The following is a 17,561-nucleotide window of genomic DNA, read 5'->3' as shown; positions in this document are numbered from 1 at the left end:
GTTTTGTTTGCCAAACACTTCAAATGCTTATTGTTTATTGTTTATTCCCACCGCAATAAACTAATCCAAACACATTTTAAAAAAATGCTTATTCCCACCACAATAAGCAATAAGCAATAAGCTAATTAAGCTAAAAATGCATTTATCCAAACACCCTCTAAAATCAAAGGGACGTTTTGATCTAAAAGAAAATGTGGAATGCTATAAAGTATACAGAATATTGGCGACAAATGGAACTCATGAAGCTCTTTAGAGAAGGTTTGTAGAAGAGGAAGGGGCAAAGTGAAAGTTCTGCCTTTAGATAACATGCGACAGTATAGGATTTCTTTTTACTCTAGAGCCAGTCGTTTATACTCTCTCGGTCTCCTCTTCCCTTTCAAAACTCTCGAGTTCTATGTGAGTATATGTTGATTTAGATTTTATTCTGTAATCGTTACTTCCTTTTGTGATTGATGAGGGTCACTAAAGAAAAGACCTATGTTTTTTAAACGTTACTTCATTCTGTATTCTTTCGAAAATTTTCCATTGACTTCGTTTTCCAATTTCCATCCTTGCAGATTGAGTTCAATCGGTTCTAATACTTCTTCTAGTAGTATTATGGCTTCTCATGGTTCTAATAATGTTTTTCTAAGCTTTAGCGGCGAAGATACTCGTCATTCTTTTACAGATCATCTTTATTACGCACTAAGGAGAGCAGGAATTAGTACTTTTAGGGACGAAGAAGAAATCGAAAGAGGCGAAAAACTGATGCCGGAGATCAAGAGAATAATCAAAGAATCTAGGGCTTCGGTAGTTGTATTCTCAGAGAACTATGCAACTTCAACATGGTGTCTAGACGAGCTTGTCCTGATCCTAGAACAAAGAACGGAGTGCAATCACTTTGTTCTACCTGTTTTTTATCACGTCGATCCTTCGGATCTGAGGAAGCATACTAAAACATTCGCTATCGAAGTCAAAGCTTCTTCAAGGTGGACAGATCACAACGTGAACCTGTGGAAGAAAGCTCTCAAAGAGACTGCTGATTTGGCCGGCATGGTTTTGTCTGGGTATGCCTTTTTGTCCCTTCCTAATTCTAGATTTATTATATTTTAGCCGTCTAATACTTGGTGTATTATTTGCTAATAGACGTATCAATACTCTAACCTATGAATTGGTAAGAGATAGTAGTTGGAAAAGTAGGTGAATTAGTAATTAATTTGATAAAAAAAGGAATGAAAATGATGTATCATATATAGGTTTAAGACAATCTGATCTAGATCTCATCGTGTTCTTCTTTATTTATTTATTTCTTGTAAAAATTCCCCCAAAGTCCAGAACTATGATCCATGCTAATTTCTGATTTAGGTAGTTAAGATAAGACCATCTCCAACACTTCATTTTTTATACTTTAAAATAGAGTAAAATAAAGGGAGTAAATAATACTAGTATTTCATTTCTAATCTTATTCCATTTTTAATTGCAAAAAACATATTTTTAGTATATATATATATATATTTTTTTTTAAATTATAAAGATTGTCACAAAAGACCTTCAACTTATTAATTTTTCAAACACTTATTAAATTTTATATGAAGATGATAAATAAATGTTAGCTTTATATGTATGATTGATTAATGTCTTTTAAATTAAAGTTACCTCATTAAAACAAAGTAGAAATTGATGAACCTAAAATATGAGGTACTAGAACTGACAAGTGAAAGCTCAACTCCATTTTAAAGAAATAAATAATATAACTCCATATTTGGAGTACTACTATTCCTTTACTCCAAAATCAAAATGTTTCAAAATGGAGTGGGATTGAAGATGGTTTAACTCCAAAATAGAGGAAAAAGTGGAGTTTGGAGTAGGGTTGAAGATACTCTAAGGGAACAATTGTATTATCCCTTCACATAGAACAATGGGCCTCCAATATTTTTTTTATATTGATTAAATTGGTATTTAGTAATGTATTTTCTATTAAATTAAAAAATAAATTCTATAGCATTACAAATACTGTGACGCTTTATTAATTGAAATTTTTATCATTTTTGGGAAATTAACCTAAGTGGAAGTCAAATTTAGCTATACTAAAGTATCTCTAAATACCACTCCATTAATTTGACCCTTTTTTTTCCATGTTATTCCAGGTCTGAAGCAGAGTTTCTGAAGGAGATTGTTGACGTCATTTACAATAAACTGGATCGCAGAGAAGTTATTCTCCCACCCAATATAACAGGGATGGCCACTCGATATGACAAGATTAGTATGTGGTTAAATCAACCCAATGTTGAATTTTTAGCAATTTGTGGCATGGGTGGAAGTGGCAAGACAACACTGGCCAAATATATTTACGATTCAAATTGGAAAACATATGAAAACATGAGTTTTGTTGAAGGCATTGGCCACAAATGTGAAGTGCCCGATGGTTTGCGTATGTTACAAGAACAACTTCTCAAAGGTATTTTAGGAGGCAAGAAAAGGAAAATACCTAGTGTGTTTGAAGGTACATGGGAGATTAAGGAGGCCTTACAAACCAAAAGGTCGCTTATTGTTCTTGATGACATTACTGAAGAAAGTCAGTTAATTGCATTACTTGGAACTGGGATGATTAATGCACAAAGCAAGATTATCATAACAACAACGAGGGAAAACACAAATAATTGGTTTAAGTCCAAAAATTGGAGGTGTCGAGATTATAAAATGGAACTATTGAATGATGATGAATCGTTAGAGCTTTTAAGCCGTCATGCTTTTGGTTCCAAAGTCCCCATGGAAGGTTTCGAGGAGCTTGCAGTTCGAGCAATAAGATATTGTGAAGGAAATCCTTTGGCTCTTGAAGTATTGGCTTCTTCTCTATCCAATAACAATACCATTTTACATTGGAAAAGCCAATTGAATTTGCTGGAAAAAGAAATGGATTCTAGAATTCAAAATGTACTTATCATGAGCTATAAGTCATTGTCGTTTGACTTAGAAAAAGAGTTATTTTTGCATATTGCTTGTTTTTTTGTTGGCGTAGACATGGATTATGTTGTAAAGATATTGGAGCACGATTACAATGCATTGTCGGGGATCAAAAGCCTATCCAACAGATGCCTTCTTTCTGTTTCACCAAACAAGAAACTGATGATGCATCGATTGGTTCAAGAGATGGGGAAAAACATAGTTCGTCAAGAATCAAGATTCCCTATAGAACGTAGTAGAGTTTGGCTTAGTGGAGAATCTCATAAAATATTGACTAAGGGAGAGGTAAGATGCTTCTTATATGTATATAAGTTAATCCTACTTTTCTTTTCTTCACGCTCTTCTCATTTCAATTTTGCAACTTATTCATTTTTTCCTTTTAGGGTTCAAAATCAATGGAAGGTTTAGCACTTGACATGCAAATGCTAGATAAACAGATGTTTACTTTCAAGGTAATACAGAATCACTAGGAACTGAAGTACGTGCGTGCATACATTTTGTATATTTAAACACACACACACACACACAGATATTTAATCTACATCTGATAGTATGTTTACTATACATCTGTGTTCATAATGAATCTGCAGCCATCAAACCTCAAGACAGATGCACTTCAAAAGATGGATAGACTAAAATTGCTCAAACTAAACTTTGTGAAGCTCACGGGGACCTATGGGAACTTTTCAGAAGACTTAAGATGGCTCTGCTGGCTTGGATCCAATTTAAGAACCATACCCTCTGACTTATTCATGGGAAATTTGGTGGCTATAGATATGAGCTATAGCAAATTGGAAGTATTTGAACCACCTATGGTAGGGAACTCAGCATCCTTTTTTAGTGCATTATCGGTTTAGCTTCTCAGTCCTTAATTGTCTTTCTTTATGCAGACATTGATTGCTACATTAATCTTATTACTTTTGCAACAGGTTCTTCAGTCACTGCAGATTCTGAATCTTACACACTCACATGATCTATCTGAAATCCGCAACATGTCCATGATCCCTCATCTACAGACTTTGATTCTTTGGAATTGTCGCAGTCTGACTCGTGTAAGCAAAACCATTGGAGACCTGAAGAATCTTACACTACTGAATATGACAGGATGCAAAAATCTTTGCAAGAGTGTGAAAACAGATCTAGATCTAAAAGCTTCTACCTCTGGTGGAAAAGTTACAAAACAACCTACTTTTTCCTTCCCAAGTTCATTACACCGCTTATTCCTTAATGACTGCAATCTTTACTGTACTGATTCTTTTCCTCTGAGTTTCAGTGCTCAACAATGTATGGAGTACTTGAATTTAGGCTATAGTCTATTTGAGTTTCTGCCTTGTTATGACCATCTTAAAAATCTTCGGGTCCTAGATTTGACTTCATGCTCAATGCTTAAAAGGCTTCCATGTCTCCCAAGCACACTTGCAGAATTGTATATATACTATTGTAAATCACTGGAGGAAATAAATTTCCAATCACATCGATTCACATTGCAAGAATTTGGCTATGAAGGCTGTATTAGTTTATTAGAAATTGAAGGCTTTATCAAATTGGTGCCTATAACCAAACTTGAAGGAAATGATTTGGGACATATGAAGTGGCTAAAAGAATATCAAAATCATGAGGTGTGCTTGGTTGGTGATGACGAGCTCACCAAAGGCAGAAGTTCGTGTGTCCAGGTATGTTGATTCCGTCTCAAATACTTTCATGAAATTGAGCACACCAAACAAACCACCTATAAACTGATTATATGTGACTGAATTATTGTTCTTTTGCATGGGATAGATGTTGTATGAATTTGATATAATGAGCACATCTCTGCCAGACATGGAGGATCCAAACATGAAGTCTACATATGTATCGGAGTCATCATCTTTATCCTTTGACATGCCTCCTCCTCCCAAGAATAAAAGGCTCAAAGGAGTTGATGTAACTTTCAAATATACAATTTCAAGTGATGATGATTGGGTATGGTTCTGTAAAATCAATACAACCAATGGTGTTGATTTGATGTACAACCCCAAAGTCTTTGGCAAACCTGAATTGGGTGAAGTTGGTATATGGTTAAGCTATTGGCCAATTGGAAACACGTTGGACATTGGAGATAAAGTCAATGTTTCTATCGCTGTGATAAATGGATTGGAGGTTCATGAATGTGGTGTGAGCCTTGTTTATACTGATGATAAAGTAGCCGAGGAAAACTTGGAAAATAACATTGAATGGATAGAAGTTCTTGGAGGAGATTTGTCTGGATTTCAATTAAGCACACGAGCATACTATCTTTGTCGCCGTGATTTGTTTGAGTTAATGGAAGTTGGTAGACTGACTGCTGGTTGGTTTAGTATTTTAGTTGGTGATACCATTGAATGTACAGGTATGTCCCTCTTGTCAAGCTAATTATGGGCATTTGTATGAGATTTATGCTGCAAATAAAGAAAGTTTATCTTGTGACACAATGTTACAGAGGTTCGAGGATGGAGAAAGACAGGTCGACCTATGCAGTTGAATCCATCATTTACTGAGTTAAATTTTGTTAGATGCATCATGCATGGTCCTGAATCGGTAAATTTCGTCTATACTGTTTTATAATGTTTTTTTTATTTGGCAGAAACTCCTTGCTTGAATAATATGAATGAGCCTACTCTTGCATCCTACCTTTGTTAGTCGTTTTATCATAATAGTTGATTTTTACAATCCTCTACTGTTACAATAATATACCTATAGTTCAAACACAATTGATATACATCTCGAATCCCCATTCACATTGCTTTAATGATACTTTCAAATTTAATATCAATGGTTTTTCCTAGTCTTCGCCAAATATCACATGAGTTCACATAAGTGAAAAGATTAACCAAACCATTATAATCCGGATTAACCTTATGGCACGCAAGGCTAATTTGGTTATATGTAGTGTAATGATTGGGTTTTGCTAATTTCGCTCTCGTATTTCTGAATAACAAATAGGAGGAAATTTACAAGATTGCAGAGATGTCAAAATCATCAATCGTAGATAAAACTTCGGAGTTCACATCAAGCCTGCTTGGTGAGACCATGAAATCTTCCACGTCGTCTAAATTTGGAGAAACAACAATAAAGGTAATTGAGTATTACATGTAGCATTTAATATAAAAGAGTTCTAATTTTCCTTGTGTTGGAAATTAACTCACTCCGGTCAAATCAGGGTCGTTCGTAACCTAATTTAGGTCTAGGGAGGGAGAAAAAAAACAAAAAGCCCTTTGAAGATTAAACTTAATAAAAATTCACTAATTTTTTATATATATTTTTATATTTTATGATACAAAATTATTAATAATATATCATGATCAACACTAAGAAACAAATAAGACAAAACAACAACAGACTCAAGTAATTTTGTACCAAATGTCAACTAAAGTAAGTTCACAATTCCAAACAAGAAATTTGTTTTACATCATTTTAGATGGTTCCCTTTCACTAAATGTCTTCATCATATTTTGTTGATTGATATACACATTTAATAGGTCTTACAAAAAATGCATTCATATGCTACCTGTCAACCTCTACTACGAACATACTAAACATATAACTAAAAGTGTTTATGGAATAATCCTTGAATATTACTGAACTGGAAATCTCTTTCATAGGGATGGTACAACGGTAGAGATAATTTATAGCAATCATTATCTAAAATACATATTCAAATACATGGAAAAGATATATCTTCTCATAGTTTGTTGCAGTTGGAGCGGGAAAGGAGCAAACGCTAAAAATGGAATGAAACCTTTCAAAGAGTACTCACAAAAGACCCTTGGTTAAAATATATGCATATTGATACGTTGCTGGCAAGTGAAGAACACACATATGACCCACATGAACTTTTTCACAGACAAAATGAATATCAATTTTAACATGTTTGGTCCGTTGGTACTAAATAAGGTTTTCTGCCAATTAAAAACTAAGACACTGTCACGATACACTACCGTTACTTTGGTCATGGGTACATGAAGCTATAGTAGTAAACTTAAAGTAACAAGTCTCGGCTACAAAATTGGTCACGTCCTTTGTCCTCGGCGCTCGAGCGGAAAAAAGTATCTTTTTCGTTTCGATAACCATGACACAGATTGTCATCGAGATAGACACAATAATCGAAAGTGGATTGGCGCAAGTAGGAACCCCCCCCCCCCCCCCCCCCCCCCCCCCCCCCCGGGAATTCGCATCATAAAAGTAAGGTAGTGACATGCACTGATGAGACTGTGGTAGAGGGTATTGTCAAAAGGAGGGGACTGGTGCCACCATTAAGTTTGGATGAATGAGTGTGGAGCAGGCATTACACAAGGTCATGTTTTGCGCGTGGAAGAATGTCACGTGTGTATTGAACCTGGAAGAGGCTATAACCTATTTTAGAAAATCGAAGTCGTAGGTGGTGAGGATAATGTCATCGAGATTGAGGAGTAAATATGTTGTGCGTTTTTCATGACAGTAAACAAGAGCAATGTGTGGCAAACACTGGTGAGGTGAATCAATGGAACTATGCTTGGAGGCTTACTTTAGGCCATATAGGGACTTTCATGGACGAGAAACATGATGAGGAGCATTATGATCAACAAACCTAGTGTATTGGACATAATCTAGAGATGACTAAGCTTAGGACGGACCGAATGGTCTGGTTTGACGAAATGGCTAAAGGTGTCATAAAAATCAAATGGCTAGTCGCACTTTATAGCATTGGAGGCTTCCTTCACCTTGGAACTTGTAGTAGTAGTAGAACCACATACGCCGAATAATAGGGTGGTCCTTGGGTTGAGGAACAAGCTCCTATGTGTTATTTTCTTTTAATGCACTATATTTGTTTTTCATTGCAAGAGACCAATTGGAGTCTGATAATTCATCGATGTAGTTTTAGGGACAAGGAATTAGTTGGGGTGGTTGAATTGTGGAGATTATATGTCCATTATTTATCCCATTATGCAAGAGACCAAGTGGTTATGCCGGTGCGGGCACGAGTAGTCATGTGGTGACATAGGTGGTAATAGGATCCATTGGAGGTAGGTTGGTGTTAGTGGATACCTATTTATTTATGTATTATTCTTGTCGTATTATAGGTTCATTACTTAGCCCAATGTATTTTGTCTTTGGCCTAAAAGGGTTTGTATTGTATTTATATATTTGCTAAATAGAATCTTCTTCATGGGAAAATAACACTTAACATGGTATTAGGCTTCCCTAAACCCTAAAATAGTCAATCCTGCAACTCATTCTATTCTCCCTTATTTGTTCTTTCTATTCCGGTATTTTTTATCTACTCCCTTTCAATAATGACAGGATGTTCCTCATCAACATCACTTCATAAAGCTTATGGCATAACAAACATCAAAATTTATGTACCTCTTATTCTTGACCTTAATACACGCAAGTATGGTCCTTGGAGCGATTTATTCAAAGCCCACTGCATTGCTTACGATGTTCTTGATCACACCAATAACACTTAAGACTATCCCAACAAGACTCGTACCAATCCTAAAAGGGAGAAGCTTGACAACATGGTGAAGCTTTGGTTATTAGGGTCCATCTCACAAAACCTCGTCACTCCTCACTCCACTAATGCTAATGCTCGAAAATTTTGGCTTAATCTTCACGCCATTTTCTACCAAGATCAAGAATCCATAGCCACACAACTTGAAAAAGAACTCAAGAACATCTAAATGGGGGATCTATCGGTTCAAGCCTACTACGACAACATCAGACACCTAGCTGATCTTCTTGAACGCCTTGGAGAGAAAGTCAAAGACAGAAACCACATCAATTACTCCGCCAACAGTCTCTCAAGTAAATTTGAAAATGTGGGAAATATCTTACAACATACCAAGCCCTTACCTTCGTTTTTTGTGATGCGCTCCACCTTATCTGTGGAAGAAACTCAATTGGCTGCTCATACGGTTCCACATCTCTCTCACGACCATCACTCTTCTTCTCCATCTATACTTCACGCCGGAACTAACCCTCCCCACCGTGGAAAAAAATCAGAATCATGGGGGAGGAAGCAATCACTGCAAAAGGGGTAATCACCCTAATTATTGCCTTATCGGCACCAAGCACCTTGTACTTCTCCTCAACAACCTCTTCACTATGGCTGGTTCTTTTATCCCCCACCTGCTGCATAATTTTATCAACATTGAGTACCATACCTGCGATTCCCTCCCATTTGTAGATTCCTTCTTAGTGGATTCAGCCACCTACTTCACACATTTAACTAGGGAATAAGCCCATGGGCGTTGTTTGTGTTTTTCATGTCCCCTCATCCGCTCAGTATGCCGACATCTTTACAAAAGGCCTCCCAACACAACTTTTCAACAAATTTAAGACCAGTTTGAACATAGGAACATTTAGGTCCATTACTTAACCCATTGTATTGTGTATTTTGGCCAAAAGGGTTTGTATTGTATATATATCTTTGCTGAATGAAATGTTCTTCTTGGGAAAATAACACTTAACAGTTGGAACGTAGCGGGTTAGGCGAAGGTGGATGTGGTGTCTTATGCGGAGATGGGGAGCAGATGTTGGTTCGATTGAAGGGTGGGGTGGTTGTGATGGTTCGAGATTATGGAGAATGGAGACAAGGACAATATCGTCATCAAGGAAAGTGTAAAAGGTGGGGAGGGGTCAACATAAGGTAGGGATAGCTCGTCAGCGACGTCATAGCGAGATAGAATCACCTTGCCAATGGAAGGTTCATAGCAACGATAACGCTGAAAATTGGTAGGGTAGCCAAGGATGACATAACAAGTGAATCGAGCATGTAATTTATTGGTTGGGTAGTTGAAGTGTTGGTGTATCAAGAACAACCAAATACCTTGAAGTGGTCATAGGTGGGATGGTGAAAGTAAAGGTTAAAAGTAGTAGTACGAGAGTTAAGGTGTTTTATAGGGAGGATGTTGTATAGTTAGCAGGAAGTGTGAAGAGCCTCGACAAGTGGGAGCTATGGAGATTTGCATGATCTAGAAGAGAACATATGATATCATTAAGATGGTGTATCATGCGTTTGACTTTCCATTTTGTGGAGAAGTTTAAGGACATGAGAACCAGAATGTAAGGTCTTAGGTGGAAGAAGAAGTCTTGAAACTGGAGTTATCACTGCAGAAGTTACATTGGAAAGCTTTTATTTTATCTTTGAATTGGGTATTAATAAGTTGATGAAATTTGTAGAAATTGATGAATGTTTAAGATTTGAATTTGAATTAGTATACCCAAACATATTAGATATAATTATCGATAAGAACAATATAGTTCTTGTAACATGCTTTGCTTGTAATGGGAGATGCCCAAAGGTTACAATTAATGATGTCAAATGGTGCCAAACGTAAGGGAACTAGACTCATAAAATGGTAAACATTTATTATTTGCAAGTTGACAAGAATGACAAACAAAAAAATGTTTGTGTTCATTACATAAAATGAAAAGATGACTACGTAAAAAATCTAAAATTGAAGGTCCGATATGGTCAGCATGGTTGTGCCACATGTCATACGATGAAACAACTTAATTTACAGAAGGTTGAGAAGTGGGTGTTATAAACGGATAAAGATCACCTTCGCCATGATGTTGTGAAAGATCTTCATGTTCCTTCACAAACAAGCCATCTGGGTTCAAATCTAGAGAAACATTGTTGTCTATAGTGAAATTTTGAGCAGATAAAATATTTTGAAAAATGTTTGGGCTATAAAGGATGTTATTTAGAGAAAAGATTTGGGTGGGGGTTTTGTATAGGGCATTACTGAATCCTTTAATTGGTATAGACTTTCCATAGCCAACAATAATAAATTGTATATTAGTAAAGGACAATGGAGTATGGAGTGGACCAATAATTGTCTCTGAGTTCATAGTAGGATACAGATAGGGAGGTGGTGCCCACCAGGCCCATAGTGGATACGCAAGTGGTACTCCAACGACATTGATGTCACGTCCTCATCCTTAGTTGGTAGTGCGGCCTCCGCGAGAGGATCAACCTGGGAATTGCGTCTCCGACCATATCCATGTTGCCCCCATCGTGGTAAGATGGAGATCAGTCATCACGGTAAAGCGGTAGAGATCTACTGATGGTTGTGACAGTGAGGATGGAAGATGTTGCTCTAGTTGAACCATGCTTCTTGAATTGTCCTAATTCAGTGACTTTCGTTGAAAAATGAAACGACGATGTCATTCGGTGGGAAACATGCGGACTATTTGAAGAAGTCTCTGACTGACCGGATATCTGTAAATTGATTGGTGAGATTTTTGAGCTTTGATAGTATTCATCCAGGTATGTTTGAAAGCAATGACATATGATCCTTTATTGTTGAGGAAGATGACACGGATACATTTCCATGTGTTATAGGTAGTGGCAGGGGCAAGTTTAGAATGTAAAACCATGTGGTTCACTATTTAAGTGTAACCGATAAAAAATGAAAAAAAAATACTAGTTGTGGGTTTCGGTTGGTGGTGGTGGAGGTCGGCGCCGCCGTTGGCGATGGAAGAGGGTCGGGGCCCAACGTACGACATTGGGCGATTTCTTATTTGTGTTGATCAATGATTTATATTGGACTATTTTTTGTTGGATTATACCTTAAATGATTTGGGTATTTTGCCTTATAAAATGTGGGCTTTTGTAATCTTGATTTTTTTTGCAAAAAATATTATGGCAGTTCACTCCAAATTTTTAAGATAGGTCACCATTTATGTTTACCTAGTATCTCTTATAAAACTAAAATAAAAAGTTAGTTCAAGTGACCTACCTTCACTATGAATAGTCTCGCCCCTGGGTAATGGTGTCAGTGTCAAGGACCCGAACTAGAAGTTCATCCGACAATGTTCCTTAGATCCATTGAAGGACAACAGCGTCAATTTCTTCCTATGATCTGAAGGTAAGTTCGGTTTTGGCAGGTGTCGAGGTGCCATGTATATGAAGAAGAAGTGTGTACGCTTGTGCATGGATTTTGAAGAGTTTCACCAAAGATGAACTCGTTACCTTGTGCATCAAGAATACAAACTTTATTTTGCATGTTTGTAACCGGATGAAGATTCAACTGCTTCGTAGCAGCAGAGCAGGGGTGTCGTCACCAGGCATGGTGATAATGGTGGCTGGAGGTAGATCTATTATGGTAGAGGATGACAAAACTTAGGGTTTTTAGTGAAAGGGGTCTTACACCATAAAAGTGTTTACGGAATAATCCTTGAATATTATTGATACATGAAATCCCTTTATATAAGGATGATACAATGGTAAAGATAATCTACAACAATGATTATCTAAAATCCTCCCTAATAAATGAAGATCTTATTGCCACATGTCATCTTCTCATTTAATCTGCCACATGTAATTTTCTCATAATTTTTGATTTATTTGTTTTCCATATGTAATTTGCTTATTGGTTCCATTTTATTTTTAGTGAAAATCATTAATTTAATTAAATTCAATTCATTCTTAAAATAAATTATAATAAATTCCATCAAATTTATCAACATATTTGTTTTCCTTTTTTATTTTCATTATTTACATAACAATAACTTTTTTCAATTTGAATTTATTTTTACATAAATTTGTATTACTTTGTATTCATTTATATACTTATTCATCAAAGCTTTTTATATATATAAAATTATTACTTTTTAAATTGCCTAGGGTTTATAAGTTTATATTTTTTTTTAATAAACACGTGTAATACACGGGTCTCACACCTAGTACATATTCAAATGCATGGAAAGTATATCTAATCTAATAATAACTACCATAATACATAAATTTTATACTTGTTAACTCATGGACTAGCCAACTTTAAGCAAAATTTGTTGATTTTAGAAGAAACTCAAAACTAATCATCACTTGAAACTTGCATGCTTACCACATATTTCTACCTTCTTTTTTGCTTTTTAGATTTATTAGATTTTTGATAATTTCCTTTTTCATTCACAATGTAGCTGCACACGTACATGACAAATTTTGGGCTTCAGAAATAAGAAAATATGTTCTTTTTTCTTTTTTTTTTTTTTAATAAATTGGTTGCTACTACATAATGCCGGAAATTTTGGGATGCCTTGGAAGGATGGGCCCTACCTACCCACCGTCTGGATGCATGAATTTACACCAAAAACATGGCTAAAGCAAGCGGTGTCTGTTGATGACGAACTTGGTAGATAAAGTGATGAGTTCAATATTTCATCACATATATGTTCGGAGTTTTTCCTGGGTCCCAAACACGACCTAGGAAAGCTTCAACCCTTTTATTTTCCTTTTGAATATATGCCCAGAAAACCATGGAACATCACTTTGAATCTGATTTTCGTGTTAAACTTGTAAGTGGTCTATGCAAGACATTAATGGAGTTTTGACTATCCTTCTATGTTTCTGTTAATTATTCCATCCAATGCGTTTAATGTTGTGTCCATTTGTTTTACGAGCTGTTATAATTTAAACAAAGCTAATGTCCTTATGAGATGATGGATGACGATTGAACAAATAATTAATAATGCAATCATAATATTTTCTTTCACAGAATCCCACCAAACTTCACATCGCAATATTTTCCTGTCATTTGGGAAATGAATGTGACTTGCTAGATTTTTTTTGAATGGCATTTAACTTAAACCAGATCATTATGTTTTTCTCATTTTCTTACTTCTCCCTTCATTTTTGCATACATGCATGCCGGTACATTTGGTTATTTAATAAAAATGACAGAAAGTCAACAAACTTTCACTCTTCACCTTGTTTTCCCTTAACTTGATTGTTATCAATGCCGCATCTTGATTTTTCTACTGTTCTTGTGATTTTGTTAAGGAATTAAATGAGATGAAGAAGTCAACTTCAAGCACACATGGTGAGAAGTTGAGATCACTGGTTGCACATGGTGGTACCAGCGAGACTGAGGTAAGTTGATATTAAGCTTATTAGATGCACAAATAAAGGAGCATAAGCCAATTTCTCGGATTGAAGTTGGAATATAAAGTATCGCTCTTTCTAATCTAACACGAAAATCTTGGTAATTCGGGAGCTAATTTCTCGGATCGAAGTTGGAAACTGTATCTCTTCCAATGCTTTGTAAAAAACTAAGTACTTCAATGTTTGATGGGATACTAAAATTAAATCAATATAAGAGTAACGTTCCCTATATTCTACACTTGTCGTTAGAATTCAATGAATTAGCTGTCAAATTGAAATGCATTCTAAAAAACCGTATTTCCTAAGTGAATGAAGGCTTAAATGTAGGAATCTTTTCTTATTTATAACAATATTAGGTGTAAAACTCGTGTGTTTGATTAAAAAATAAATTAAATATTAAAGTGTAAACAATAAATATTTTTTAAAATAAAATTTTTCAACAAAAAATAAAGAAATGTATTAATTACAATTTAATATTATATTTATGACATTTAATACTTTACATATATAAATATATAAATATGATGTGGCTTTTTAGTTTTAAAATTTGAAAACCTAAGAATTGACATATGATATTATTTATTTCCAAAATATTACAAAATGACAAGTGTCAAAAACTAATAAGAGATTGACATGTGGCAAAATAGATCCTCATTTATTATAGTTGATTAAGTAGGTGGCATTTGTATAAATAATTGAAAAACACATATTAATGACAAGTGGAAAATAAATAAATGAAAAAACCGAGAAAAACCCATGTGTCAAAATAAAAGAGAAAATGAAATGTGGTAAAAAGATTCTTATTTATTTGGATAAGATTGTAGGTTGTGTATTTCAATTGTTTTTTTCTAAAATTGGATACACCAGTGGGCATCATTAGTCATCACTCATCCCAACCCATTCTTTCTTCATATTCACACTGATTATTCACTTTTTCACTCTTGAATTCTTCTTTCAAGATAATGGCGTCAACTGATTATCAAGGTTCATCGTCTCCACGTTTTCAGCCTTTAAGACTGAGTATGAAACGAGCTCCAGCGATTCATGAGGCCACCAGTCAGGAACAAGAAGAGGTTGAAGTGTTTCAAAGACATGTAACCCAAAGGTTTATCGATTTGTCTCAAATCGATTCTCATGAATTCCTTTCTCTTTCCTGGGTTTATAATCTCCTAGATGTTTTCCTATGTTGTGAAGAAGAATTCAAAGCCATATCATTCAACAACCAATCTTACATGACGTATAAGTTAGTTTTGGATTATTTCGAGAGGAGCGTCAAAGGATTAGATATTTGTAATGCAATTAGAGATGGAATTGAACAGATCCGACAATGGCATAAACAACTGGAGATCATTTCACATGCTTTGGGAAATCAACGATATCTTGGAGAAGGTCACTTCCGGCGAGCCAAAAAGGCGATAATCGAGTTAACAATTGGGATGCTTGACAATCAACAATCCAACTCCGCTCATAGAAACAGATCCTTTGGTAAAGATCCTCAAAATTATCAAAAATCCTTGAAGAAATTCAAATCATTCTCATGGAGTGTTTCAAGATCTTGGTCGGCTTCAAATCAACTTCAAGCAATTGGGAACAACATTGTTCCTCCCAAGGCTACCGACGTCATTCGTGTACCTGTAGCTGTAGCTGTTTACACAATGAGCAATGTATTGTTATTCGTGATGTGGGCTTTGGTAGCTGCAATCCCTTGTCAAGATCGTGGACTAGAATCCCATTTCAACATACCCAAGAATTTCAATTGGGGTTCTCCGATTACTGGTCTGCACGAGAGAATTTTGGAGGAATCGAAGAAGACAGGGAGGAGAAATGCTTGTGGATTGTTGAAGGAGATTGAAAGCATTGAGATTTCTACTCGTTTTATAAACGAATTGTGTGATTCGTTGCAGTTTCCATTGACGGAAGAACTGGAATTGGAGGTGAGAAAGAGGGTGGAGGAAGTGGATATGGTGTCTGAAGCTATTAAGAATGGTCTGGATCCATTGGAGAAGCAAGTGAGAGACGTTTTTCATCGAATTGTGAGCACTAGAACACAAGCACTCAATTGACGAATCTGTTAATTAAATTAAATCAGATATGTATAGACAATATAATTAGGATATGAATTGTATTTGGAGATCTTTGTACATGTTCATGTGTTTATCTTGTGTAGTTGCATCTAATTAACTATTTCTTCTTACGTTTAATGGTATGTTTTTAGTTTAATATGCCTTTAAGGAGGTTTGATTTTGATAAACAAACGGTTCTCATCTGACATTACGGTTTTATTTGTGTGTTATTTTGATACATATTAGGATTTGATTTTAATAATGATAAGGTTTCTGATTTGTTAACTTGTTGGTATTTGTATGCCTGGACTGAATGTTCTAGGAATAATCAATGAACCTACCTCTGTCACTTGGTGTAGATTTGTATGATGGCTCTGTATGTTTTGATAGAAAAAAAAAAAAAAAAAAAAATCTCCAATACCCAACAACCATGAAAAAATTTATTTTACTGTTAAGGATAGCCAAAGTAGTATATCTTTCAATGTCTATCGGGGTGAGAGAAGTAGGGGTAAAGACAATAATTGGTTGAGGAAATTTCAAGTTCCAGTCCCACTTGTGCCAAAGGGTAAGTCAAAGGTAAATATGTGGTCTTCGACATTGATGTTAATGGTATTGAAAATTACTCTGGTGAGGAATTAACCACTGGCCATAAAAAAGAAGACTTAGGATCAGAAATGAAAAGCGGAGGCTTTCAAACCAAGAGATCGAAAAATGTTGAAAGACGTTGAAGATTACAAACTTCATGACGAGGAGTACCAGAAGAAGATTCATGCACATAAGGTGTTGGAGAACTACATTTACTATGTTAAAGCCAAAATCAAAATCCACAAGGAAGACATGAAAAAAATTTGGAAAATGCGCTAAACAACACAAGCAAATATCTTGATGTAAGCAAGCTTGCTGATGTTGATACGTAAGAGAAAAGACTACGTGAGCTGGAAAGGGTATGTCTCAAATCATCGCCCAACTTGTGAAGTAGCATATTATGATTGAGGAATACGTTGCTGTGCCATGGCTTAGCCTGGATCTTGAATTCATGCTAGTATTAAGCTATGGGTTTTTTCTATTTTATGCGTGCATGTATAAGATGCATTTCTCCCTTTTTAAGTCTTTCCGAGTTTGTCCGGAATGAATTAACTAGCACAACAATTATGAGATGAGATTGAATGCTTAATTAGTTTTCATACATCCACAGTATCCACTGTATCGATTGAACTGAAAACCGACATGCCTACGGTCTGTTTGTTTTTTGAAAAATTGTTCAGTTTTTTTAAAAACAAATTCCGAAATAGAGTGTAATTTTTATTTTTAGTTTTCAATAAAAAAATTTAAAATTCCGTATATACCCCTTATTAAACATCAAAATATTATATTTGTACGACCTAATCTCTAAAGGGTTGTTGACGTAGAGGCACATCAAAGTTTCATGTTTTGTTTGAAATGACCATTTAACTTTTTTTGGACCTTTTGGACGATTAAACTCAAAAATTACCGGTTTAAAATACTATTTTTCTCAAATATAACAGGTTTCCTCGGTTACATTACTTATGTGTAGATAATTGACATCTCCACAAGGACTTTGACATTAACATAGTCAAATATATTGACTATATGCTCATCGGCGTATCAATTCACCAAAATCCCCCTCTCCATCAATATCTTCCCCA

General features: G+C 35.4%; 1 protein-coding gene across 3 annotated transcripts; it reads left to right on the top strand.

Annotated features, from left to right (window-relative positions):
- Window positions 1–252: 252 nt before the first annotated feature.
- Window positions 253–16,051, top strand: LOC111909392 (protein ROH1). Of its 3 annotated transcripts, none has more exons than XM_042902537.1 (11): window positions 253–396; window positions 558–1,046; window positions 2,127–3,228; window positions 3,327–3,395; window positions 3,534–3,758; window positions 3,873–4,616; window positions 4,723–5,311; window positions 5,402–5,499; window positions 5,905–6,036; window positions 13,730–13,819; window positions 14,839–16,051. In XM_042902537.1, exons 2-11 carry the CDS (start codon window positions 598–600, stop codon window positions 15,892–15,894), a joined length of 4,554 nt encoding a protein of 1,517 aa, XP_042758471.1. In that variant the 5' UTR covers window positions 253–396; window positions 558–597; the 3' UTR covers window positions 15,895–16,051. The 3 variants fall into 3 exon arrangements, with proteins under 3 accessions (XP_042758471.1, XP_023760973.1, XP_042758472.1); XM_023905205.2 differs by having other exon boundaries at window positions 14,791–16,051; XM_042902538.2 differs by lacking the exons at window positions 253–396; window positions 558–1,046; window positions 2,127–3,228; ... (4 more) ...; window positions 5,402–5,499; window positions 5,905–6,036 and adding an exon at window positions 11,910–12,039 and having other exon boundaries at window positions 14,791–16,051.
- Window positions 16,052–17,561: the final 1,510 nt, after the last annotated feature.

The sequence above is a fragment of the Lactuca sativa genome, chromosome 1 (assembly GCF_002870075.4).
Source record: "Lactuca sativa cultivar Salinas chromosome 1, Lsat_Salinas_v11, whole genome shotgun sequence".
In the NCBI taxonomy this organism is placed as follows: domain Eukaryota; kingdom Viridiplantae; phylum Streptophyta; class Magnoliopsida; order Asterales; family Asteraceae; genus Lactuca; species Lactuca sativa.
Note: the sequence above shows the minus strand (reverse complement) of the source record. Positions and strands in the feature narration are given on the sequence as shown.

Bases quoted from the DNA above. Each gene is read 5' to 3' on its own strand.
- LOC111909392 (XM_023905205.2), top strand. From the start codon at position 598: ATGGCTTCTCATGGTTCTAATAATGTTTTTCTAAGCTTTAGCGGCGAA. The intron at 3,229-3,326 runs GTAAGATGCTTC...TTTTCCTTTTAG, and splicing joins AAATATTGACTAAGGGAGAG to GGTTCAAAATCAATGGAAGG. The intron at 3,759-3,872 runs GTAGGGAACTCA...CTTTTGCAACAG, and splicing joins AAGTATTTGAACCACCTATG to GTTCTTCAGTCACTGCAGAT.